The sequence below is a fragment of the Magallana gigas genome, chromosome 5 (assembly GCF_963853765.1).
Source record: "Magallana gigas chromosome 5, xbMagGiga1.1, whole genome shotgun sequence".
NCBI classification, from domain to species: domain Eukaryota; kingdom Metazoa; phylum Mollusca; class Bivalvia; order Ostreida; family Ostreidae; genus Magallana; species Magallana gigas.
Window position 1 is genome coordinate 16,480,952 of NC_088857.1, and position 25,223 is coordinate 16,506,174.

At 33.3% G+C, this 25,223-nt stretch overlaps 1 protein-coding gene across 8 annotated transcripts in view; it reads right to left on the reverse strand.

The window, feature by feature from the left end:
- Positions 1–431: 431 nt before the first annotated feature.
- The window catches only part of LOC105337075 (arf-GAP with SH3 domain, ANK repeat and PH domain-containing protein 2), a 31,555-nt gene continuing 6,763 nt past the window's right edge, over positions 432–25,223 (reverse strand). Inside the window, exons 3-31 of one of the 8 annotated variants that reach the window (XM_034473560.2) lie at positions 25,069–25,149; positions 22,745–22,806; positions 21,542–21,666; positions 21,120–21,195; positions 20,079–20,132; positions 19,856–19,941; positions 19,482–19,641; positions 18,351–18,392; positions 17,277–17,453; positions 16,967–17,014; positions 16,496–16,547; positions 16,208–16,256; positions 15,311–15,480; positions 14,743–14,876; positions 14,369–14,484; positions 13,895–14,075; positions 13,453–13,544; positions 12,516–12,702; positions 11,387–11,455; positions 11,088–11,132; positions 10,181–10,231; positions 8,882–9,035; positions 7,407–7,454; positions 6,025–6,160; positions 5,632–5,781; positions 5,278–5,321; positions 4,968–5,044; positions 4,670–4,795; positions 432–4,309 (exon numbers count right to left, since the gene is read on the reverse strand). In XM_034473560.2, coding sequence (XP_034329451.2) covers positions 4,238–4,309; positions 4,670–4,795; positions 4,968–5,044; positions 5,278–5,321; positions 5,632–5,781; positions 6,025–6,160; positions 7,407–7,454; positions 8,882–9,035; positions 10,181–10,231; positions 11,088–11,132; positions 11,387–11,455; positions 12,516–12,702; positions 13,453–13,544; positions 13,895–14,075; positions 14,369–14,484; positions 14,743–14,876; positions 15,311–15,480; positions 16,208–16,256; positions 16,496–16,547; positions 16,967–17,014; positions 17,277–17,453; positions 18,351–18,392; positions 19,482–19,641; positions 19,856–19,941; positions 20,079–20,132; positions 21,120–21,195; positions 21,542–21,666; positions 22,745–22,806; positions 25,069–25,149 — 2,864 coding nt within the window. In that variant the 3' untranslated portion in view covers positions 432–4,237. Of the gene's footprint in view, positions 4,310–4,669; positions 4,796–4,967; positions 5,045–5,277; positions 5,322–5,631; positions 5,782–6,024; positions 6,161–7,406; positions 7,455–8,264; positions 8,424–8,881; positions 9,036–10,180; positions 10,232–11,087; positions 11,133–11,386; positions 11,456–12,515; positions 12,703–13,452; positions 13,545–13,894; positions 14,076–14,368; positions 14,485–14,742; positions 14,877–15,310; positions 15,481–16,207; positions 16,257–16,495; positions 16,548–16,966; positions 17,015–17,276; positions 17,454–18,350; positions 18,393–18,839; positions 18,879–19,481; positions 19,642–19,855; positions 19,942–20,078; positions 20,133–21,119; positions 21,196–21,541; positions 21,667–22,744; positions 22,807–25,068; positions 25,150–25,223 lie in introns of all 8 variants that reach the window. The other 7 variants (XM_034473544.2, XM_034473534.2, XM_034473539.2 and 4 more) reach the window with 7 other exon arrangements.

Sequence of the window (25,223 nt, forward strand, 5' to 3'; positions counted from 1 at the left end):
TGCCTTTAACACCAACACTGCATGTGAAGTTGTTCCACTTCTCTGCTTTCTTTCATTAGAGATCGAGTCATCCCCATATATCAATGCCATTACGTGCTTTGCGTACTGCGTACACTAAGTGCTTAAAATGATAGGTGAAATAGCACTGTGTATTTTTATACACACAAAGGAAAGTTCGTGATCAACTGGGTTATTATGAAAAAATAGACTGTAATGGGATGGGGGGTTGGGTACTTAATATGGACGTTTTATTGGCAATCTGAGTTGACATTTGTAGCCGCAGAAGCCGCTACATTTGATGAAGTTTTCATAATATGTCGCATACATGTATAAAGAGACAGAACCACATCATTTTTTAAATAAACTTTTTCTATAATCATAAAATTAAATAATAACATATCCATACTAATGACAAAGAAAACACAGACATGTAGCATTGAAACAGTTTAATGTGGTTTGAATTTGACAATGTATTTATTCACATTGGTAGGTCTTCATGTGATATCATTAAATGTTTCAATAAACAAAAATAAAAAATAATCAAAGCAACAGTAAATAATTAGGCATGCATATAATATACTGTAATTTTGTATCTGCGTTGCAAGTACTTTTTAAAAAAGTTAATATTGATGCAAGTTCACCTGAGCATTTAGAGATTTTATGAATTGGCAGTATTGCACAAAAAATAGTGCTGGGAGATTCTGCATTCAAATGGTTGCCGAGTCCATATCTGAAAATTCTGGTCCTATTGACTAATTTTTCTACAAATCTACTGCAAACACAAAGATTTATTGCTGATAAATTAATTTCACATGTAAAATAAATTGAGTTTCTATCTAGAAATGCTGTTGCTACAGTATATACAAATTCTCATCTAACATCAAAATAAAAATTATTGCCAGTGAACTTGAATGGAAATTTTGTTGGATACATGTATCAGGAAATGAAATTACTTTATAGGAGCCAAATGAAACAAGGATTATAATTTGACAAAAATTCTACAGAATGTGAACATTTTGCTTGATTTTGCCCTAACATCAAGTGGATTTATTTAAATACACAATAACAAAAAATACTTGAAATGCCATTATGTTTTATATCTACAACAGTAATTAATTACAATTTGTAATAATAAATGTTGGTGTTTAAATTACTTTTATCACCAAAAGAAGAGAGAAATAAAATTCACAAAAAAAGAAGCTAAAAAAATGCAAATCCAAGAATATGTATATGTGTATAAACTTTTTGGGCTTAAGAAATAATTGTGGGTTTATATATACATGTGTATTGAATTTCATTTTAAATCTCAAATGGAAAACAAAAGTAAATGGACCTGGTGCCACTACAAATGTACATTTATTTACATAATAAAAAGTTACTGGCAATAGTTTATAAATAGAAAAAAAAAATCAATGGTCAGAGAAATTCTGTTTCATTTGAGACATATTGATTGATATAAACTAGTTTTTCTGAATATCAGAAAAGAAGAAGCAGAGACCATATAATTTTTGTGGACAGGTACAATATTACACAAACATTTGAAATTGGATTTCTGTAAAAAATATATACCTTTATATGCTTTAAAAGCAATTATCAACATTTCTGCTTTTTTTCTTCTAAATTTCAATACTAAAAAACATGTAATTATTAATTGCAGAGAGGTAGATTTTGGATGGTTTTTTGGTTTTCCATTTCATGAAAAGCTCATTATAAAAATCTGAGAGCCTTTAAATCTATAATTGCACAGAAACTGTTGTCATACAGACAAGAAATTTGCTGCCAAACTAAATTTAAGAATCTGCTTGACAAATGTGCTTTAGATAGGGTACATAAAAAATCCACATTAAAATGAAGCCACTCGATTATACAGTTTAGTATAGGCAAAACGCTGTAGAAAAAAGTTCCGTTTGAATAAACAAAAATATATTGAATTTGATTATATATTTGTCTAAATTTTCCCTTCATAACGCTTATTGTTTTAGAAGAGGTTTGATAACAAATGAAGGATTAATACAACATTCGTGTAACATGAAGGGAGGAATGTCATTTCAACACAACCAAGACAATGTTCGATGATAAAAGTTATCGTTCCTTCTTTCAGGAAAAGTACCTTAATTCATAACAGCATCATTCCCACATTGTCTGGCCTATATCATAAACATTCTTCCACTGCATACCTTTATGCATTTTACCTACTTTTGCTGTCTACCTACATTACTATGAAATACATGTACATACACGTCTATTTAACACAGAAAACCATCTAACTAGAAAATACTCGAGAGACAATTTACCCGTTTTACAATCCATACATGTTATTGTATTTTTACTCTTCATTATTTAGCAGCAGTTCCGAGCAATCTGGGATAAAAAAAAATCTATACTCAATTGCTACTTTTAAAACTGCGGCGTCAACCTGTGCTGCAAAACTGCACACTTTGACACACAGAGAGGGGTTAAAAATTGTAGTAACTGTTATAGCTACAAGTACAATCTGGTTCAAGTTACATGTAAGACAGTACATCAAAATTCAAACACAGTGCAAACTAAACCAGGTAATTTTTGGTTTGGGTCAAAACAATTCTACATGACGGTGTTTACACAAAGATGTCAGCTGCAGTAAAAAGAAAAAAAAAATCAACAAGCAGTTTGAACACACACTTTCTTTGGTTTTCAACAATATACAGCAGTGATACAATAACATCCTGAGATAATTTGTTTTTGATTACTTGTCACCAGTTGTGAGTTAAGATAGAGGTATACAGTAAAATTTCTATCTCTTAAATTGCTCGGATTAAAATAAGGAAAACTTTGCAAATTTGATCATGAAAGTACAAAAAAAATTAATGTTTTACTTTGATTTTGATCATAAACTAGATTTCTGAAATAGAGCAATACTACACCATAGGCTGAGCCAATGAATATTTGCCATGTAATCTCATTTACCGTTAAGGGGTAAAAACATGAAACTAGGTACTAACCAAAATTTTTAAAAAGTAAATTCATTCCGGTATTTGACAAAGAGGAAGGACGCAAAGAAAGGACAGAAATCTCTTGTGCAATATTACCAATCTCATATCAACGAACTGAACATACAGTTTGTGTAAATGGAATGTTCCATTTTCTCAGGTCATCTCGGATGACTAAGCAAATTAAACAGCACTATCAAAATAGCTATATATTCATGTATATACATAAAACGTTTCTTGTGTACACAATTCAGCTATATACAAAATTCAATCGTAATACATGGAGACATCTTATAATTGACTAATCACATGGAATAAATGCACTGGGAATGAGAGATAATCACAATAGATTAGTAATATCAATTTACAATGACTCGGTCGTTATTCGTTATATTCATAACACGCATCAACAATAACTTATAACATTGTTTAACTAGATGTAAATAACAAGTTTAAAATTCAACAGAGCACTTCGGATCTTTCATTTTTTTCTTTTTGGAGGGAGTGGAATTGAGTAGTTTTAATTTTAAATCTTAGGGGGGTGGGGTGTTAAAACTATGCTTTTTAATTTATGAGTGATGTATATTTTTCTCCTGATCACGAAAAGTATGTTTCATACTGTACATGTCTACAATCAATGGATAAGGATTTTTTTTTTTAATAAAATGGTATTTTGGCAAATACTATATTTATTGCACTTTACTATTACAGGCTTATATGGATAGAAATGCAAAAACTTTTAAATGTAAACAACTAAAAAGATCATATAACATGATCATAATCATGATAATTTAACATAATCATGATCATATAACAGGTTTTGACAACTTGGATATTTTTTAAGTACAAGAAAATTTAACGTTTGTATTAATAATAAAATAACTCATAGATATCATTATTTAAAAAAAAAAATCATATATAAATCTAAGCAATATTTGAACATCATATTTGAATCTAAACTTTTCCAAAAAATTCTTGGTGAATATCAGAGAAGCTGAGTGCTAGAAACAATATTACAGGTACTGGGGTAATATCTAAACATCCGCAATTAGTTACACAAGTGCAGTCATTTATCATTAAACGTAAAATAAATGAGCAAAAATAGGCCATAAGTACAAAATGTATGAGACATGATTAAGTGAGCAGCACTGATCGGCGCCCATAGTTTAACAAAGTAATGGAGGAGCAAGGAAGACCTTTCAACTTGTTACTATAGTAACCAGTTTTTGCTTTGTGTCCATGGTAACTATCTACTAGCTCAGCTGTTGTCAAGTGTTCATGGCGACAAAGTTTTTGGGGAATACTCCTCGCCTGTGTGGCTCGCCGTCAATTTCTCCTTCCTGTAAGGTATGGAAATGTCAAAACATCACAAATGAAAGTATTAAACACATACAAAATTTTTATACATATTCAGCAACTAGTTTCCCCACCCTTTAATAAAAAAAAAACATCTGTGTTCAACTTCGAACTCAATCTCTGCTTTCATATATATCACCCTTGTTACTGAATCTCTCTGTATGGGATGAGTGGGACACCTTAAATTCTAATTATAGAATGAATGGAATAAGTGGGTATGGATTCTAACATGAAAGAGGTGCCGACTTACCCACTTACCACCTTCTGACATTACTCTGTTACAGACCCTCTCTCTGTGTGGAATGTGTTGGTGTGGACACTAACACGAAGAAGAGATCACTTACCCACCAGTCCTCTTCCTCTTCGCCAGTGATGATGATCATTTCTCCCGCCCTGAACGTCAACTCATCTTCATTATCAGCTTCACAGTCGTAGATTGCCTGGCACTTCTGTCCAATGGGCACCTTCTTCTGAAATGAATGGCACATGGAAAACAATTCTGCCATTTTGAATAAGCAAATGACTACAGCTAGTAAGCTGCAATTGTGAATAATATGTCTGTTTGTCAAAAATAGAGAGAGAGAGATGGGTTTGAAGAATTCTATTTTATTGACTGATTTGGTTGGATGTGATTGCCGTTACCTTCTGTCTAGGAGCTGGTAAGGGAGGAGTCTCATTATTCCCATAGGTTGGGGAGCCAGGTACAACAGGACTACCATCTGAAATGGAAAAAAAATCATCAGATTATAACTTGCTTTTTTAAGTGACAACTTCAGTTAAAATTACAATTCATTCATGATAAAAAAAGATAAATATAAAATCAATAAAAATATGATGAATTAATATGTAAATTAAACTCATTTCCATAAAAGTTTTCCTCCCTCTCTCTCTCTCTCTCTCTCTCTCTCTCTCTCTCTCTCTCTCTCTCTCTCTCTCTCTCTCTCTCTCTCACCTCCTGGTCTTGACTCTGTTGATCCAACTCTTTGCCGACTTGCCCTATAAACAATTTCATGCTAAGCATTAAAAGAAATCACTCAAATCATTCAGAATTTCATGTTGACTGATAATCCAATGATTTATTTTTAGCTTCGCTAATTCATTACTGATTGATGCCCAATTCAAACTATGTATTCTAAAATTAATTCATTAACCCTTCCTTCTGAAAAGTTTAAGAACTAGACAGGTTTCAATTTTCTGGATTTTGCAAAGAACAACTCATTACTGAGCCTAAATGTACTTTTGACTTGTACTGGAATTTTCCCAGTATTTCTGACTACTCCTAGTAGTGAGTCTACTTCTGACTTGCCTGTTGTTATTGTTGTTAGTGATGTCCCCTGCCTGGATTGACCCCCGGGCCCCGGGAATGTGAATGGTCTTTCTGACGTCTGGCGGGGCTGGTCTGGGGGGTGGGTCCGAAGAAGTTCGATGGTGCACAGTAATGGCGCTCCCTTCCGATCTTCAATGATACACAAATGCAAAGTTAGGGTTGTGTTAATTTCAAGCAATGTACATGAACACTTGCTCTGTCCAATTGACCAGGGGCATATTTATTTTGCCTTCTGTAATCTCTATCAAGTACTTTGTTAGAAATATTAAAACCAACAACACTTCCCAGCTTGGTAGAGGGTTGAAAGTTAAGAATTGGCAACAAACTGTTACATTAACCAATACATGTTTGCATTGTAAATCCAAGTCTTACTTGTTTCTGACATGCCCAGGCCTGGGTGCAGAGGAGGGAGGGGGTGGTGGGGGTTTCTTCCTGGGTGGGAGGGGTGGTCCAAAGCCTGGGGGTCCTGGCTGGGCCCCGTTGGCAGCGGCCTGGTTAGATTGTTGCACTGTAAGAGCAGGGAGCGTTGTTTATCCTCACACAATTGTCAAATAAATGCACACAAACACAAACATACAAAACAGTATCTTCTCTAGCCAAGAATTTAAAATCCATTTCTTTTCTTGGCTAGTGAAGATGACAAGACAGCAGCTGACTCATTTTGTTTTATATAACAATTCCAATAAATTTTTTTTTTTGGTAAATATAATTAACAACAAAAAATAGTATATCAGACGTTTTAAAAATGCATAAATACTACATGTTTATCGTTATATATTCAGGTTTAAGCAAGTAGAGAATTGCTGCAACAAGCTAGAATTTTATTTAAATTTTATTTAAATTTTTTTTACTTTTATTTAAAGATATCAGTAAATTTTTTAAAAATATATAAAAAATATATATATTTCACTGAAGTAAAATGGCAAGACATGATAATACACCCTGATAAGAGTTCTCCAATGGATTACATACATCATGCAGTTGTAGAAGTTCACAAATGGCAAAAATAAATCTGATATGATGGTCGATGATAATAAGGACATTTGCATGCGTATCACAAAAATGTATATGTTGATACGAAATAAAAACAAACTTCATATTGCTGCTACAGTATATCGATCTCAAAATGCATCTCGATGCCACATGCAATGTGGTTATGTGGCTTGTACATGTATGCCACACCATACACTTGTGCTGAAATAATGCTAGACTTTGGTTAAAAATAAATAGAATATCACTCCTTAAAATGTTTAAACCAAGCCTCTTTATTTACATCAAATTTTAAATTGAAAACCATCTTAAATTGAAAAAAATTCTGTTTAGATAGCTGTAACACATTTCACTTTTTACTTTACAGTGAGAAATGCAAATTTAATTTAGTGTTTTTATAAATTTGTCCCTCGGGTTCTCACAAGAGTACAACTATTCATTTACAACTACACTCATCTCGGTTACATGTATTTGTTCACTGTGCATGATTCAGAGCACTGAAAGTCAAGAACATATAGCAGAATCGTTAAAATCTTTTCCCACCTAAGAAAAAGAAAAAAATTAAGCAGTGATGCAATAAAAACAAAACCATATCAAAGTAATGTGAATTATAAAAATGCAGGGCAACAAAAAATAAAAATAAGGCATGTGGGGGAGGGAGGGGGGTTGACTTTGGACTGAGAAGTAAGCAGGACAACTGAATCAGCCAGAGACAGAGAAAGACTGAGAGAGAGGCTCTCCATGCACCATGTAAAAATACTCACAACTTCGCAGACTCATTCTCTGCTTGGCACTCCCAAACGGAAGCGATTCTAATGAAAACATAGATGTTTACCTCCCAGTTACACTTACATTTATTATAATAAATGCTCAAGTCCAACTAATTTAAAACATGTATTTCCTTGCTCAAACCCATCAAAAATCAAAATCTAGTTTGCTTCTACTGATACAAAACTGAAAGTTTGAACCTTGACCTTTGAACCTAAGAACTAATAAGGGTCCACTGGGTTCTTTGAGCAAAATGGTTCTATAGATATTGATAAGGCAATTGATCTTTCATAATTGATACTGATCATATTAACTATATACTGACTGTATTATGGGGCATAAGGCAAATTTTATAAATTATCCTTATCAATGAATGCTTTTCTAATCATATCAAAAAGTGTTGAAAACACTTTTGGGCACTTCGTAACTGCATATCCATGCAATGAGCATAACTGTTTATAATAGTGAAATATATATAGTATTACAAAATCATATCATGGCTAGTACATGTGTATCTGTTTCATATTGAATTGTCTCTATTAATATAATATGCATAAAATGCATCTTTTTTTAAAATAAAGGTTGTCATGAATATAATTAGACAAAAAAGAAAAGAAATGTACAGTATACTTTTACTGTATCATATAATAGATAAATGTATCTATAGTTGTCCACCTTGCAATAATGATATGAAAATTATTATGAAATAAAATAACTTCAATACAGAATATACAAGTTCATTCTCCAAAAGAACCTAGGAAAAAATGTACTGTAAATACAACAACTGAAAACAGGCAAGGGCTACGAAGTATACACTTGTTTGATACATGTAAACCATATAGGCCAAGAATTACTGAGTCGTCGCCTGCGCTTTTTCTTGACTGAAACGATCCAAGGAGGCGGCTTTTTCTGCACAACCTGTACTGGGGCCCCATCAGCCGAAGTTATCTGATAAATTTCCCCATACGATGCCTTTCTCTGAACAACACGACTCAGTCTATTTAAAAAGTCCTCTGTAATTTTCAACATAAAATTAACACTTTACAGCTGTTCCTTTGACAGAGATTGGAGGGAAAGGGAATCACAGAAGAATTACAACAAGCTGCTGCTTCATGGGACTCCAAAGATGCTAAGTCAAAATCTGTTTATTTTGTTAATAACATTACACTTATATCTTAACGTAACATAAAAGTAGTTTATTTGATCTTTGTCTTTGTCACTGAAAACATCTACATCACAAAAGAACTGTATCACTCAACCTAAAGTTCACATATTCTGGTTTATCAGAGAGTAAAGAAATGGTGCATTCAGCAGGTTTTTTATTATATGTACTACAAACTACTACAATTTACAGTATGCTTTTTTTCATTAATGAAAACCCACTTCAATTCCAGTTTCTAATTAACTACAGGTAAATTTAAATCAAATACTTCTAGAACAATGCATAGCTGACAAGACAAAAAAGACCTACTTTTCTTAATAGGCTGTAAAGACACATTGCTGTCCGCTCTCTGCCTTATGTCATTGGGTTCTTTGGGAATGGACAGGGTACTAGCAAACTCATTAGCAATTCCTGAACCAGTCAAGCTCTGAGGTCGTGACCCTCTCTTTCTCTCAGGGGTGTTCTGTAATACAAAGAGTTATAATATCAATTCAAGTTATTCTTTTCAATGAAAATAAACCCAAAATCAAAATAAAATCATTAAACAAAGAAAAAAATTCAAACTAATTTTAAAGTTTTGTGAATTAATGAAGGTAAAGTATGTTAGAATTTTGTAGATCCCATACACCAAAGAAATTCTAGATGCATAGAAAATAAAGACAGTAATACATGTATAATAAAAGAATATTTGTTGTGCTTCTTAATTTGCAAATATTTTAGCAAAAATGGAAAGAAACCTTATAACTACCAGTTCCATCTTTTGTTCAATCAATTCTTTTAAATTATTCTATACAGGGAAATATTTGCCCCCTTTTATTTTGCCCCTTTTGCCCTTGTTGTCAGCAGGCGAATTTAAGATAAGGCAATTTTCCAATGTCTCAAATTATCTTTCTTTAAATACAATTGTGTCTGGGCGAATTCCAGTGTAAAGGGGCGAAAATTACAAAGGGCGAAAATAACCCTGTATACAGCATTTCTTCCTAATACCCTTTTAAATACACACCTTTCATTTCTTTAGCCAGAGGATGGGTGAATCACATATTTAACTTTATTTCTTTAAGCTTTTAGAAACTATACTCTCATGATTTAAAAAACCACCCATTTATACATGATGCTTGAAGACTTTTTGATTTCTGATTTCACATTTGCATTTTACATCAATTCAAAATAATAGACAGATGGAATGACAGACATACATGTTTGATAAACTAGCAGTCCTTAATTAGCTCAAAATCCCAGGGAGTTTGGCATTAGTCACATGCATATCTAATCTCAGACAAGAAACAATGCAGTTAAACTGTCACATCTAAGTGGATGCTATAGTTCATTACTCCATAAAATCATGATGCAAAATACATGGAATAGTCTATCTAGCAAATCAAGTTGAGAGCTTGAGGTATTTCCCTCAGTTTTAATCTTTACAACACTAACATTAGTTAAGACACCTAGTTGCACAGTAGTTTTGTTGTGAGGAATTGAAACCAAATGATGAAAAAAAAAAATAGATGAAAAATAAGCCCAGCCAGGTCGGTGTCATAAGTAGAAAAGTCAAGGTCAAGAGAAGAGACAGTGCTAGGCTAGCCACTAGCTGCGGTATTAACAGCTCACCTGGTCGTTAATTTGACAATAAGCGGCCCAAATCTTATCAATAACAACATACTGAAAGAGGACATAAAAATAATGTGTTTAGAAGGAAATTGTAGGGAACCATTTCCCTCCAAAAATCTCAAGCGAAGCCATTTTGGTTATTGCTATGTACCTGTTACTTTATATTTTTTTATTATTTTTTTTTTTACAAAATATCTTTGTCTAAACCACAGCCAAAGTTGGTTATATCATTAATAAATTTTTTTCATAGCAAAACATATCAAATTAACTAGTGTCGACAATTAAGATTATCTGTACATATCAACTTTACTTTTAATTAGGCTGGAAAACAGAAACATTCAACAAAGGCAATCTGAGAATTTCAATACAATTTCAATTGTTTTTTTTAATTTTTACTGAAATTGATAATATGTGCTAAGCCGTAATTTTAGAATGACCTATAAATGTATTTAATTACACATAATTTATGTATTTATCTGAATTCTAGCAATATACCTTAAATATTGGTTAAGAAGGAAATCGCAGTAAAAAGCTACCCGGTATTTTAAAGAAAGCTAGAACAAAGAAGATATCCCTTCTATCATTTTTAAAAAAAAAAAAGAAGTTAACTATACAGGAAATACTTGATTATGTTTCTGCTTAATTTTTAAAGCAAAGGCTAAAATACTGTGTACTTAAGTCCCTCTCTGTTTTCTAGTACACGTACATAAATTTATCATCATTTCATTCATTCAAGTCATAAAAGAAATAGGTACAGTAGTGTAAATCAAACATTCGGCACGTCTCAGCTGCATTCATATTAACAGCATCAGGAGACATTCGGAAGTCCTCTGAAGCATACAAATGGTAGAAAAACAGCAGAAAAAGAGGGAGGCAGTTAATGACATAAGTATTCTTCTTGACCTACCTCTAGATCATCGTCACTGAAGTCCACATCGTGCTCATGGTCATCCTTAAAAAACAAATGAGATTTTTTGTTTGCATAAGGTAGCAGATTCGTTTTGTGAGAATGAGATGGAGAATCAACTGGTTGAAAATTTATCTTTAATTTTTTGGGTGAAATTATAGTTGATAAGTACAGCATTAAACAATCATCAGACTTTTGTCAAATTTTCCTCGGTCATCCTTTTTTCTAACAATTCTCATTAAAAATATAACGAAAAACCCAAGATATAATAGCATGAACATTTATCAAACCCTACTTACAGCTATTAGTTCCCAGTCAATGTTCACATTCTCAAACAAGTCCTTCCTCCCAGTTAATGCTGCATTCAACTGTAACAGAAATGAGTCGTACCCTGTAAGTCACCGACATGTACCGCTACTTTTTTTTTTACAAAGTATCTATACTAAGTCTGTAACCCTGGTGATGCTTATGTGCAACAAATACTGTAGAAGCACATATTTTCATTTGGTCAAAATTTTGTTGTTTTTAAACCAAATAAAATTTTGTTGGCATCTAATTTCGTCATAACCTAATCTCTTTGTATTCATTAAAACTTAGGTTAAAAATTCGTCATGGATTTATTTTCGTTGATATACAGTAACTGTGGAATCATTAGAATTCGTGGTGGTTCAATTTCCGTGGTATTTGTGGGTAGCCCTCCCCCACGAATTTAAATCCTCAAGGAAAACAATTTTAGAAAGAGTTATCTTTGTTGCTGAAAAAGTAACCGGCGCATCCATGAAATTACATCCCCACGAATGAGCAAAAAAGTCATAATCCACGAAAATTGGCCCCCACGAATTTAAATGATTCCACAGTATACTGCCAATGAAAATAACGAAATTATATCCATAACGAATATTTCTGCGATTTTTCATCCAACTTTCAGTTGAATTGTTCAAGTAAGTTGATTGTTGAGATGGTCACACAATATGAATTTACAATCGATTTTCAATTAATAAAACCAATTCAATATAATCATTGTATGGGGAAAAGGCATTGTGACGTCATGGTTCTCACCATAGGGTCAATTGAAAATCAGATGCACTTCAGATTTCAATCAACTTTTAGACTTTGCTTTCGACTTAATAGGTCACAGGGTACAATTTTAGTCTAAAGTGAATCAAATATGAAAATCAGATGGAAAACTGCATCGTGTGATCACACCTTTATATTTTTAAACAACCTCTTCATGCAATTATTTATGTATGCAAACTTGTGGTTGAAAATGACTTAGAAGACAACTAGCAAAGACTGCAAAAAAATATATGATGAAAAATTTTCATTCTGCTTATTTCTGTAGTAGGATATTAGGTTCTCAAAAGAGAGTCCCATAAAAAAAAAAAGTTCTAATATATAAAGTGTACAACAAAGTCTAGAAACACATACCAAGTCAGCACATAACTGATTGTTATTTTCTTTGGCGATATCCAGCGGTGTTTTCCCTTCCGAATTCTCAATCTTGGCGAGTTCTGGGCGAGTTCGCAGCAGTAGTTTCATGCACTCTGTTTTATTTTCTATTGCACACAGATGTAGCGGTGTGTTGCCATCACGGCTTTTGTTTCCTAGACTAGTTCTGTGGGCAAAGATTTATACAATACTGAACAAACATTGTGGGGAGTGAAATGTTCTTTCTACTTCTACATTGTAAACATCAAACACATTATTGATGAAGAAGAGGTTTTATAATGACAAAATTCTGTATAATCAAAGAGTATACAAAGCATCACACATGAGGCAAGCCTTTTCCCCTGTGTTATTCAATTTTTTAAAGAAACGATTATTTTTTTTAATATACAATATGGGTATATCCCTCTAACTATTTTTAGAATCGGTAGGACAACAAAGTAGTGCCTTTAAGCAAAATAGTTCCTATACTTGCAGAGTGTATATACATTTATTGGGACATTTTAAATCAGAACGCTTGACACATGTCAGAAAAGAGGATTTGCAATTTAAAAAACAAGTGTCAAAACTGAATTATCATTTGAAGAAAAGAATTGAAATTGTTTGATGTACACCCTTTCCAAAACTGTGAAATTCCGTGCGAGTTTTTCAATACAGACGCATTTTGCTGGAAAACGAATCTGACTTCACACCACAAAATTTTAACAGGAAAGAGACAATTTGATGAGCTTTTATTCAAGAGGTCCCTCGTTGCTGAACGAAAATTAGGGCCAGAGCTATGAACCCTAACGTTAACATTACCGCCTATGGAAAATGCATTAGTGGACTATACCCATATAAAGATTGTCCTTCTTTCATTGACAATCAATACTTCTGAAATTCTTAAACAGTCACGGATAAACATGTTCTACAATCTTACATGACACTGTTCTGAATGATGAAGTCCACAATGTACAGAGAGTAGCCATCTTCCAACATTATGGCAAGGTGAAGACCTGTCTCACAATTCTCCTGAAATCAAACAGAAAGAAAATCACTTTTTTGGGGTCTGAATCCAAGTGCTTCAAGTAACATACAAAATAGGATATGCCTGTCAAACACTACAGTCTTTTGCATGGCCATATTGAATAGTATCCTGTAAAATTCTAATAATGAACTTGACTTTGAATTTGACAAATAACCTTGAACTTTTCCAGTCATTAAACTTTAATTGGTCATTGGAAAAGAAAAAAAAATTAAGAATTTCACAATAAAAATCACTCCTTTAGAATATCAAAATGCAGAGGACAATTGAGACCAAATTTTCAGTACATAAGCTACCAGTACATTATTTCAAAAGCCAAATCTGCTGTTTCCCTTACCATATCTGGCATGACGCTCATTAGATCCGTCCCCTCCCCGTGGGTCTGTAGCAGGGTCTGGAAGTCCCGCGACTGAATGGCTTGCTTCAGGTCACTCAGGATTTCCTCTTCACTACTATTGGTGTTGATCACAAACTTCTTCTTGTCATACTTGGCAAAGATATAGGACTCTCTTTCATTCCTGTCAAAACATGACATATATGTGTAGATCAAGAACATATGACATGCCTAATTAGTCTATACATATACATTAGATTTAAACTAAACACTCTCTAAGAAGTTCAGAAAGACTTAAAGTCCCCAATTTCTCATTTCATATTATTGAACTAGAAGATGAAAACCTATTACAAACTTGTTTTATTTGTCTTTAGCTTGGTTTCCAAAGGACAACACAATCACTTTCACTTAAAATTTCCAGAGTCCATGACATTTGAAAGGATCACAAACTTGTGCTTGCTATCAGCTGATACTTACATAGGACTAGTGGGTTTAAGTTTGCGGCTTCCATCAGCTTTTACTTCAGAATCATCATCAAATATTTTGCCTTCAAAAACTTCATTGAAACAGTCATTTCCTACGACTCTAGCTAACTGCAAATTACAAACAAAAGCTTTTAATTATCGAATATGGAAGTTCATTAAAATTAAGTTTAAAATACACTTAAACCATCCCTCTAAACAGTTGTTTTGTGACAAGATGATGTTCATTTTTAAATGAAAATAAAACATTCTGAAGAGTGGTATTCAGACAAGAATTTGCTAAATTTCGATGATATATAGACCAAAAAGTACATTTATTTCTGATGATATATACAGTATCCATTAGTTTTGTACTCCAGCAGTACTTACTAGAAGCTGCGAGGTTCCGAGTTCATCAATGACTAAACTCTGAGTTCTGGAGATGTGGACACCTAATTGTCTGTGAATGCCACAACACTCTAGGCAAATCAGTATACCGTAGTTAGTGGACAGCCACTCAGGGTCTGCAACACAAATCAAATAAAAGCATAACAATCAACGACTATTAAAAGGACCCAAAATTAAGCAAGCAGTATAATCAGAAAGAAAACCTTATTTGACTATGGTTGTAATGTGCCATTTTATTGTCTGAAAAATTAGTCTATATTGTTGTGTTACCTTATTAATTTTTTTAGAGCTATTTGCCTCATTTAGTTGAAAATTCCTCTAATAATTCCCAACCATACACTTATATCACTTGCCCTGCCTTTGAACAATTTACACCATTTTATAAATCCAAATTTATAAATTGTACATTATCCTAACTTAGGTTTTATGTGTATAACTTAGAGAACTATTAAATTCATTCTAAAAAAAAAACATCTTTATTTCTTTGAAAAATAAGTCATTTATTGAGAGATTTTGAAATTTTGTCCAAAGTTGATAACAAAAAACTAACCTTTCCCTCCACAGTCACAGCAGACCTCGTTGCCTGGCAACCCTTTGATGCGGTCAATAATACTGGCTCTGAGCTCTCGTACATTCTGGTTTATTGCGGGACAGTTTGTGTTATCTTGGAACGCTTTCAAAAGCACTTCCTCTTTGGCATTATTCAAAACTGAAATCCATCTAAAAAGAAAGCAAAACAAAATTTTTAACTTAAAATTCAACACTCCGTCCCAAACATTATTTTTCTATCTTTGTGTAAATCAAAAAAAAAAGGGGAAAGGTTATATGTATGGTACTTTTAGCTTTTGAAATGCTAAAAGTTTCAAATTATTTATTCACAACTGGTTCCTTTTTCAAAATTGTAGAACATTTTTACTGGCTGTATATAGGTAAATATTAGGGATGGGACGATCCACCGATGCATCGCGGTATTTATTTTGACGATATTTGGATCGATACATTTACCATTAATACAACGATACCTTAATACCGAACTTTTTTTATTTTTCAAAAATATCCGAGCTTCATATATCGGCTATTTTTAGTCCGCGCGCCTAATATGAAAGTACAAAGATGGCGGAAAACCTCGTAAAGTTGTCAAAACTGTTAGGAAGCTAAATATGGAGTGTGGAAAACTTTTGGAGTACTTGTTTATGAAAAACTAGTGTACAAGAGACTAAAGTAATTTGTAAATTGTGCAACGCTCATTATGAATATAACAAAATAACTTTGGACATGCGGTAATACATCGGCAGATTGAATAAATTTTAAACTTTTATTCATGTTTTCATTTAATTGCAATGTATCGTGATATGTATCGTATCGCATCTCATGTATCGTGATATGTACCGAATCGGCTCAGTACAGTATCGTCCCAGCCCTAGTAAATATTCATCAAAACCCTTACTCTTCCATGTCTTGAACATCCTCCCCCTGAAAGTGGTATGTTCTGTTATCTGTAATCATTCAAATTCACAATTATACATTCATTTTGAAAACATTTTGACTGACATTTCAGATTTAAGGGTAGATAGCATTAAAGCTAGATCTCAAATCAAAGTCAAAAGTCTGATATCTTGCATGTGCCAGTATAATACACTTCTGGAACAATTAAGCCTAGGCTTGTTTTTTTGGTATTTCTATATTAACAGTACATTTTCTACTTAGTAAACTTTGCTTTGATGATGAGACTTACTGGAACTGGAGACTAGATCAAAACATTTCTTGCCGACATCATCAGCAACAAGCTGTAATAAAAAAGATTGTTTTGTTATACATAAATTAACACTTAATTTAAACTGAAACTTCTTTATAACAAAGAGGCCAAAACTGAGCAAGTACGTTTTCTCCTCCTATTACGTCTGGGTTTTTACATTATGTTCGAGTTGTGTTCATGTTTGCTACATGTGTTTCTGACAGAGGTAATATAAAGTTATCATTAAAATGAATCAATTTTCATACTGCCAATGGATAAATAATTAGCATGACCTAACCATCTAACCTGTTTATCTACATTTCTTCAAAAATGTTTTCGAAAAATAAGGTTCAGTCTTGGAAAATTTATTATCTATACAATGTACATGTAAATTGATAGTAATTGTGGTGAAAGATGCTATGAGACCAAAGTTATACCATTGTATTTGATATTAATATACCGGTAACTTACCTTAACTTGGCACGTAAGGAGGTTCAATTTTACTGGCTCTTTAGTTTCCTGAAGAGAGTAGAAACACAAACCTTACAAAAAAATCAACTACCTTTCACAAACACTTAGAAAATATCATTACCGGTACGCAAATTTTATGATAATGACGGAAAGATAATTTTAAGCACATGTTTTGAAATATCCTCAGTAGAAATGGTATATCAAAAATAAATGGAATTTCTGACTGCAAATTTAAAAAGTAAAGAATGATATTCAAGATACATTATATACATGTTTATCCAATAGAAGTAAAGAGATTAATGTCCCTTACGTCAGAGTGACTGACTAGCATAATGCCATCGTGGATGATGCACTTCCTGCGCTGCCAGACTTTGCGGACTTTTCCGTCGCTCTTCTTCAGCAGGTAGCCCGTTTTCTGGCTGCCATGCATCTTGTTGCCATGGAGCTGGTGCAGGTTGTAGCCCGCTGGGCTTTTGTTGGCAGACGGCTGGACGAATAGAAGCAGAGATATTGGCAACCTTTCTTCACATTAAAACTTGTATAAATGTACAATTATACCATAGTAAAATGTATATTCAAAATACTCTTATCAGAAGACCACATCAGCTGCAATACAGTTATGTTGATAATAGAGAAATGTGTACCTTGATTAGTTTTTGGAAAATATATGGTCAAGAAATAATATGATCACCAACTAACATTTAATAAAAATGTGGTATACTTTAACTTGAATTTTTATTGCTGTTTTCTTTTCAGGCAATCAAATTTTATTGGGGTAAAACTTGATTGCATATAAACCAAAGAATGAAAGGCATACACCCAGCAAATAAAAATACCAATATCAACACTTATAATCCTCCCAAGGTCAAGAGTGTCTAGGCCTACTCAATAATGCATTACTGTAGTCTTTGTCCATCTGTCTGTCTGTCAGTGCATTAGTACCTGGACCTTTCTGACCAAAGGCTTTTATCGAGGGGCCATATGGAGAATTATCAGATCGAAGTATACTTCAAGCAGATAACTTTGAAAAAGCTACAATTGGTAAATCCCCACATGAATGCCCAACCGATGTAATTTACTTATAGAGACTGATATATTTTGATTCCATAGTATATGTGCATAATTTGTGGGTGAAAGTAAAACACATTTACAACAGATCAATTCACCCTTTGACCAAATCTTAAATAATAATCTCATAAAAGAGGTTATAACTAATAGCTATATATTTTTTAACATAAATCCATTCATCCAATAAAAAATAATGTTTCACACTTATTTTATAGCTTACACACAACATTTATGCATACACATACCGGTAAAACAAAAAATAAAACCCGACAAGAAAAAAAAATTAGAAGAAGCAGGCCACAACATGATTTGATACCTTTGCCCAGCCCCCAAGAATTGAGAGCCTGTTGTTAGTATGCTAGATGGGTGGAAAGAAAAACAGTTAAATGAAAAATTATCACATGTATTCATACCCTCAATGAATGGTAAATACACTGGTTTTCTAGGGAATCCTAGTACATACGAAGATCATTCTTGTAACAAGTTATCAAAAGAAAAAGCTTCAGACTTAAATCATTAGTGTTAAAAGTGTTACGTAAACAAAGGTTGATGTTAAAAAGATCTTTAACTAGCTGCAGCATATCTAATATTCCTACAACTACCAATCAATCATGATCCACAAACTGTCACCAAGAATCAAGCCAGGGACATATTATACACGTCCCTGATCAGACTAGTTAAAATAAGTCATTAGAAATAAAATCAAGCTAGTAAAAGAACTACCGGTAAAAAGGTGGTTAGGATTTTAATTAAGGACTGTTAATCAATTAATCATTAATTAGTTAGGCGTAAGTCTTCTGGTTACCTTCCCGGCTTCCTCTGGGTAATATGTGTTTCTAGATCCCTGTCACAGACAAGCAATGCAGTGTTTACATTCAGCGCTTTACAACATGTAAAAGCCTTCACTGGTGCAAAGTCAATTTCTTTTAGTTTCGTTTTTATCAGTGGGGAAGGGGGGGGGGGGGGGGAAGGGGCGGTCAATATGATTCATTAACTCAAACATTTTCTTTTATTTGACAGTACCGACACATGTGATAGAAAATTATTCCTGCATCATGAATACATGTAAAATATATGGACAATATTATTCAAATATATAACTCTGGGCAGGTATTGAAAGATGTTTCTGGGGGGAAAGTGCATTCTTAACACATATAGTATTTTTTTGAAATCTGATAAAAACATCGAAAGAAAATACATGTATACATCTGCATTTTCTGTAGATAGTTTTCTGCATTATAAAGTTTTTAGGAAATGAAAGTAGGATTAATACAATAATGTGAAAAAAAACATGTTTAAATCTGTCTGAGATAAATTAAAGCTGGTGGAGCTCTCTATATCTGATTTAGTTGTGTGGAAGGGGACACAATTATGATAACTACTTTAAAAGACAGCTGTTTGGTTTTTGTCTTCATGTGTTTTTTGGCGTCAGAAGCTGTGGACTGACCTCTTTGTAGGAGGACATGGAGTTCTTGAGGGCATCCCTCAGCTCCACCAGCTGCTGCCGGTCGGAGTACTGCTTCTGTTTGATGCCCTGGAGCTGGGAAATCAGCGTCTCTATGTAGGACTCAAACTTCCCTATGGACTCTAAGCTCTCTTGATGAAAACTATTAAAGAACAAGTTGAAACATTGTTAAACTTTTAAAAAAAATTTTTTTATATGCACATCTGGTTAAAACATCAAAAAATACAGGTAAAATTTTATGGATGTCTGGATAATTGATAATAGTTTGAAAATTTGATAATAGTTTAATCATGTTTTTGCTCTCTCTCTCTCTCTCTCTCTCTCTCTCTCTCTCTCTCTCTCCACAAATTACTTACACTTGCAATGCTTTGTAATACTCCACTAGATGTAACAGCAGCTCCACGCCCTTCTTTGTCTTGATATCGTTTACTTTAATGAGGTACTGTTAATCAAATAGACACTACAGCTTATCACGTTTGATAAATAATCTCTTTCATAAATTCAAGACCAAACCTTCCAAACTAATAGTTTGGAAATGTGTTTCTTTTAATGAGATCTAAAATTTCAAGGCCCTTTTACCTCGCAAAGTTGTAACTGAAAAACTTTCCGTTCTTTCAACATATCTTCTGCAATCTGAAAAAGTACAAATCTTAATTAACCAGGGAAGCTCTGCTTTATCTAAGACTTGATAAATTTCTTTGTAGTTTCAAGATGGCATTTCATTCTAAAGTTCTCCCCCAAGAGGTTACATGTAATCTGCTATAGAGAAGATGCAGGTGTTGAGCAATGGAAACATGAGAAAAAGACATAATGACTCTGCAATATAATGCTTCATTTAGTAGAAAGCAGAGCTGAAGATCTGAATCTATATATGCTTAAGTAGATGAAATTGAAGGAAATTGTTCCCTCTTTTCCCTTGGTAATGATCATCGTCAGCCACAATCAATATGTCTAGTTTCTGTACCCTGATAAATGCCTGGTCATAACTACCAACACATCTCCCCTACATATTATCAGTGTCCAAATTAGAACAAACTCAGATGAGGAAATTTCATCTTTTTTTAATTCAACACTGTAACCTATATTTTTCTAAACTTTGGTGCAATTAAGGCTGATCAGAGATTTATAGTTCAACCAGGATGTCCTTTTTTGTATCAGCATTTCAAATTCGTGACAAATCTTTCATTAATTTATCAAATTTAGATCTGTTATTTGATAGCAACACTATAATTCAATTCATGATAATTCCACTCCTTATAATATTATATTGAATAATTTGAATAATGATAATGACTCTGTTTTTCATGATCCAGTGACCCTAACCTTTCCAGATGACCTTGTTTCAGTGACCCAGATGTGCATTACCAGACTACATTAACACTTTCCCTTTTTTATGGACTCTCTCTCTCTCTCTCCATTTTTATATCAATTTTAATCAATCAAAAACTATCAAACAGAAATCATACCCTTATAAGCTATCTATGATGGAAGTTTTGTTGTTTTCTAAGTTTAGTTAATGGGGGGGTGGGGGGGGGGGGGGGTTAAGAAATTTACGTAATATAAAGAGTTATATTAGAAAACACAAAGATATAAAAATGTCCTTCAAAGGACCACACTTACTTCTGACCCATCAACCTCTGTTCTGTTCATCCCAGCATCCTTTGCCTGCTGTTTTTTCTCTTTCTCTATTTTTGAACTGTTAACAAGAAAATCAAATTCTTTTACTAAAACAAATAACAATAATGTTATTTACTACATGTACTGGTAAGTGCCACTGAATCAGAGATGAGTTGATACCACATCAGTTGAAACATAAATACAAATGTACCATAATTTCTCCAACTTTATAATCTCTGTCATTTTTTAATGTTTCAAGAGGTTTCTGAAAATAGACATCCTCTCAATATTTAATCATAAAATGGAAATTCACTGAACACCAGAGACGAAAGAACCACATCTCCTTTTTTAATACTATATATGGACTAGTTGACTAGGACCACCCCCCCCCCCCCCCCCCTACACACACACACACACACACTTACAATTTGGTTTCGTATTCCTTGGTTGCTTTATCAAATGGTTTCTTCATGTCCCCCTTGACTCCTTTCAGGTCACCCTTTAAGAACGCTTCCAATGGATACAGCAGCATGGTGTGGAGTTTGGAGACCTACACAAAGACATTCAAGTGTTCACTTGGTTATGGTACCTTTCATAAGTGGTAATACACAGTATTTAGAAATTTTCGTAAAGAATGAAGGGACTAGATTTGAAAAGGACAAATGTACGCTTAAAGTTTAACATACACATATTTAGTTCGATACATGGATCAACAGATTTTTATTTCAACCATCTAGATATTGGTCTACAGAGCTGAATTCATTACTCTCTGACAAACTGTGAACCAACTTTTATTTGCATGCGAGAAATTTTAGTAAAGTTGGCAAGAGCTTCATTGTTGCAAATATTTCTAGCCATAGACCAGTATTTGCCATATAGTTGTATTAAAAAAACAGGTGTGGATTAGGTTGGTTGCAAAAATAAGTTGCCGAAAACCAGTTCATATCTCAGGCAAATCCCGAAATAAAGTTGTTTCAAATAATAGTTGTTTTACGTACCGGTAAATGTAATAAAAGGATGTTATAACTGTCTTCAAGTACACATACCACATTCACATTTGTCACTGTATGAATATTTACATTATTTTACTAATGGTATTTGAGTAAGCATGCACTGATGTTTCCTGGTAAAAAACAAAACATTCATATTCAAACAAACAACAGGAAAACTAAATTTTGCTCCAAAAATTGTTTTTTGTGATAGATGGTGTTTGTGATGTCATGTCTCTATTGCACACCATATCCTCAAGGATACTTAATTTTTACAGACTTAAATTCTACATAGTTTCAATAATAGTTCAGCATATTTTCAATGCTTTTTTGAAACTCCGATTCCGGACGGAAGAAAATGACAAACCTACTCTAAAAAGTTTGCAAATCATAAATCAATAGCATCTTATTTTTTACCATAAGCATGTGTTTTTTATATTATTTTTAATTTTATTTTATTTTAACAGTTGCAATTATTAAACAACCAGTACATGTCAAGGTAGAAATAAGAATTATTAAAATTTCCTTCAACTGAGAAATTGAAATCTAAAATGTCAATTTATCTTGAAACTTTTCCTCATACAGATAAATAGATATATTTACAATAGATAGTAATGACCAATGATTTTATCAACCTACCATATCATTAAGGGAATTAGACAACTCTTTGGCCAATACAGAAAACTGCTTAAATCCCTCAGCTGAAAGGAAATGCGCCAAGATTGTATTTGCATACATATAAACAAGGCAAAAAAGACATATATAACATTTAAACGAAAACAATGATTTACACAAGATATAGAAACATGGATTTTTAAGATAAAATTCCCTCAAAACATACATATTTCACTTGTACATGCAATGTTTTGAGTTTTGAAAACATTTTATATGATTGTAAACATTCTTCCTGTTGGTCTGACCTTATTGGAGGTCAATGGATGGTGATGGTGGGGGGGGGGGGGGTACTTGGTAAATATATACAGTCATGTATATATTTACCAAGTACCCCTCCCCCCCCCCCCCCACCATCACCATCCATTGACCTCCAATAAGGTCAGACCAACAGGAAGTAAACTTCCCCACTTGGTTTGCTTTAAGAGGATAATATTTCAGTGGCAAGTGCACATACATATCTCTGTAAACAAACAATGATCCTCTCCTAGTTACATATTTGCTGCATCTGTTGGCCACAAAGCATGAATCATTCATTGAGAAGGATTTTGCTACTTTTGTAAGCTACAGTATTGCTTTGTTCTTTTTGTTTTTAAGATGGTGTACAAATGTGGCATTCACAACGGTGTACACATGTGGCATTCACAACGGTGTACACATGATGTGGCATTCACGGCTTTGTTGTCATGATTTCTCACTCAGATTAAGAATCTTTCTGACATTATGTTTTGCACTCAATCCCCGGTGATTTTCATTGTTGCTTCCTATAATCTCTCTCATATGGAATATGTTTTATTGTTATTATTTAGAAATATCTTGTTCAACACTGAACTTTTGTTAATTCTGCTCTTAGTTCTGATCTATAATTTTCCAAAACTGTTTCACATAGAACAAATGTCACCTCCAATGTCACATTCGTTATACCTGGTATTCATTTATATATGAACTTGTCAACAAGCAGTATTAACTTTTTTTAGATAAGTTTTCATACAATGGCTGGGGGGATGCTTATATTCATTGAGAAAGCATATTTCTAATCCTCAGTCACAGATGGATCACAGTAATATAAATGGGTCGGGGATTATGGCAAAATTACTGTGAAAGATCATAATATCTGAAGTCAACTAAATATCAGGTCAACTTTAAGCTGACAAAAAACTATGCTGTCAAAGTACAGTTGAACTTCGATATCTCGAACACTGATACCTCGGATACAATGGATATGTCGAAGTGATTTGTAACAACTTATTTTTTAAACATTTTACCCTCCATATCTCGAATACTCGGATATTTCAAAGTTTTTAAACAGTCCCATTTAGTTCAAGATAACGAAGTTTGACTGTATTCATGACATTTAAAAATAAATCTGGACAATAATTTCCTTTTTTTTCCCCACATGGAACATGTACAGTACTAGTGTGCATCTTATCTCCTGATATTCATATGCTAAAGAAATCATGATATCTGTAGGAAAAATGGATGAATTTTTTAATATATTGAATGCTTATTTTTGGATGTCGTCGGTCCTATGACACACCAAGCGGTGCAGACAAATTGAATACTGCACGTCAGCGCGGTATATTTATATTTTTATACTGAGTTTATTTGAATGAAATATTGTGTATCGCCGTTATACAGCCATTATTTGTGCGCTTAGTCAGGGATATGAAACATACATGGAACAGCCATATTTACACGTTATTTAGTTAGCTTCCGCGACAAAAAATATAGTGCCTGCAGAAACTTTGTGGAGAAAAATCTTTTATTTGATGGAGTACAGTGTAGATATTAGGCAATGAATTGGACTAACTTCACATAAATTTGTGAAGATATTTGGCAATGAAAGGGACTAATTTCACATACATTTGTGAAGATATTTGGCAATGAATGGGACTAACTTCACATTAAGCCTCAGTCTCTTAAATATACATTATGCATGAAGGCTTATCACACTATATGCTTTAGGACTCCAAATTATCTGCATGGTTAATGAATCAATTAAGTAAAACATACAATATTCATGAAACATATTGTGTCAAACATCAAGCCCATGTTGATAATGTTTGTTTCATTTGAGATAACTCAATTATCAATTCCCCCCTCCCCTAAAACAACTCTCTTCTGGATCTTTTTTTTCTGTCCAAATAATGTTTTACTTCCACAAGTACGCCATCTCTGCCTATTGTTTTCCCATAACCCACTGGACCCCTCCCACATCCTGTGTAAGACATATTGTTCTAACCATACAATTATCTGTTCCAGTAAAATCACAAACACAGTGTACCACTCACCTATGTCCGTTTCCTGTTCCATGTTAGTTTTACTGACATTTTCCAGATTCTCTGATACGGTCACCTCACTTTCATAATGTCCTAGGTAAAAACAAGCAAACGCCATATTAATAATACTGTCCAGATCTCACTTTTATAGAGAAAAAGACTGACTA